Consider the following 1,572-nt stretch of genomic DNA (forward strand, 5'->3'; position numbering starts at 1 on the left):
TTAGATGAGCTGGGACACAGGTAGGCACTCCTGCGAACTACTGACGCGCGCGGGCCGATGATCTGATTCTGCTTCAGCTCGGATCTGGTGCGCTCGAAACCTACCTGCTGTTGGTGAACGCCGATTCTTCTTCATCTGTTCTCGAAGGACTCAGAGCAGATGAAACGACACCTGTCAAGCTTTTGGCCAGATATTCTTGATGTATTAGTGGCTTCCAATAGTTCCCCGTCTCTACTGTCGAGATCGCCAGGGTTGCAGTAAGCAGAAGACTCGATTATTTCGCCCTCAAGAACGCTCTCTTTCATAGTGCATGCAAGAAAAGAAAGCGTCAAGGCAGAAGACTGAAGCAGGCTGAACGACCGACCCGAGGGGAGATGTTTGGTTCTTCTCTCGTCTTCTTTTCACAGAACAAAAGGCAACTCGTCGACGCCTGCCGGGAGATTCTTCGAAGACCGACTGGAATGAATCCGCTCCCCCAGTATGCATTGTAGGTTGAGAACCTTGTCCCACCTCACAAAGTCCCTACAGCCGTAATATCTCTTTTCTCTCTGCCGGCGCTAATGTACGTTTTGAGAGAGGCGCAAACACGGAGTTGAAGATTCCGTTTGTTGCAGGTCTGCTCTCCTTTTTCTGTGTATTACGAAAAGAGGAAGGAATCAAGGAAAGGATCGAGGTCAGGGCACCATATCCTCTCCCCCGCTTTTTCCGATTGTCTAAGATTGAAGGGCTTTCTTTCTCTTTTTCTAATTGGAAAACCACCTGTCCCGAGTCTTCGAAGATTTTCTTCATCCTTTTTTCGCCCATCAAGATGGTGAGCGCCTTCTGTTGTCTCGAGTCAGCCGTTAATCAACGACGAGAAGGGAACTGAAACTGCCGAAGCGATTTTGCGACTCGACTGAAATCTCTTTATCTCCTTCGCTTCTTTCTTCGTCTTTTCTTTTCTTTGCTCCCAAATTTCGTCTTTTTTTCTCTCAGAATATCAAAACATGTACCCTACATCCACCAACATCGTGGGGCCATCTCGCTTTTTCGCTTCTTTTCATGAGGCGAACACACTGCGCACTTCTGTGTTTTCCTTCTCTTTCTCACTTTTCAGGTGGATATCTCGGTACCTTTTCTCGATGTGTCTCCTTTTTCACGGCGAGAAATTCACTCAAGGCCCCCTATTTCTCCCTATTATACGTCCTCGCCCCCAGCTCATCACGCGTCATTTCTTGTTTATGCTACGTCACATTACGTATGGGATAGACATGTACATGATTCTCTTTCTAGCTGTACCTATCTACTCACGTGAAAGCCCATGGATAACTCCCCCTCTCGTCCATACATCTCCTCAGCGTGCTTTCTCCTACGTTCATATATACTTTGTCCACTCTACACAGAGGCAAAGTGATCACCACACATACACCACACTGATCCACGTATTCATCTATATACATTCATACATGCGTACCTGGACCTTGAAGGGAGGGAGGACAAGAAGGCATTCTTCACGCGTCTGCATTTCTTCTGTTACCTCCGCATGATAGAGTCGGAGAGGATCAACTATGAAAGGAGTAGTAGTAGTAGTAG

The 1,572-nt window shown here is 47.2% G+C and overlaps 1 protein-coding gene across 1 annotated transcript in view; it reads left to right on the forward strand.

Annotated features, from left to right (window-relative positions):
- The first annotated feature begins 331 nt into the window (after window positions 1–331).
- Window positions 332–1,572, forward strand: part of CSUI_002997 (u6 snrna-associated sm-like protein) — a 2,549-nt gene continuing 1,308 nt past the window's right edge. The window contains exon 1 of the mRNA XM_068063195.1: window positions 332–811. Within this exon, the coding sequence (XP_067924828.1) occupies window positions 809–811 (3 nt within the window). The 5' untranslated portion in view covers window positions 332–808. The remainder of the gene's footprint in view (window positions 812–1,572) is intronic.

The sequence above is a fragment of the Cystoisospora suis genome (genome assembly GCF_002600585.1).
Source record: "Cystoisospora suis strain Wien I chromosome Unknown contig_1266, whole genome shotgun sequence".
NCBI lineage: Eukaryota > Apicomplexa > Conoidasida > Eucoccidiorida > Sarcocystidae > Cystoisospora > Cystoisospora suis.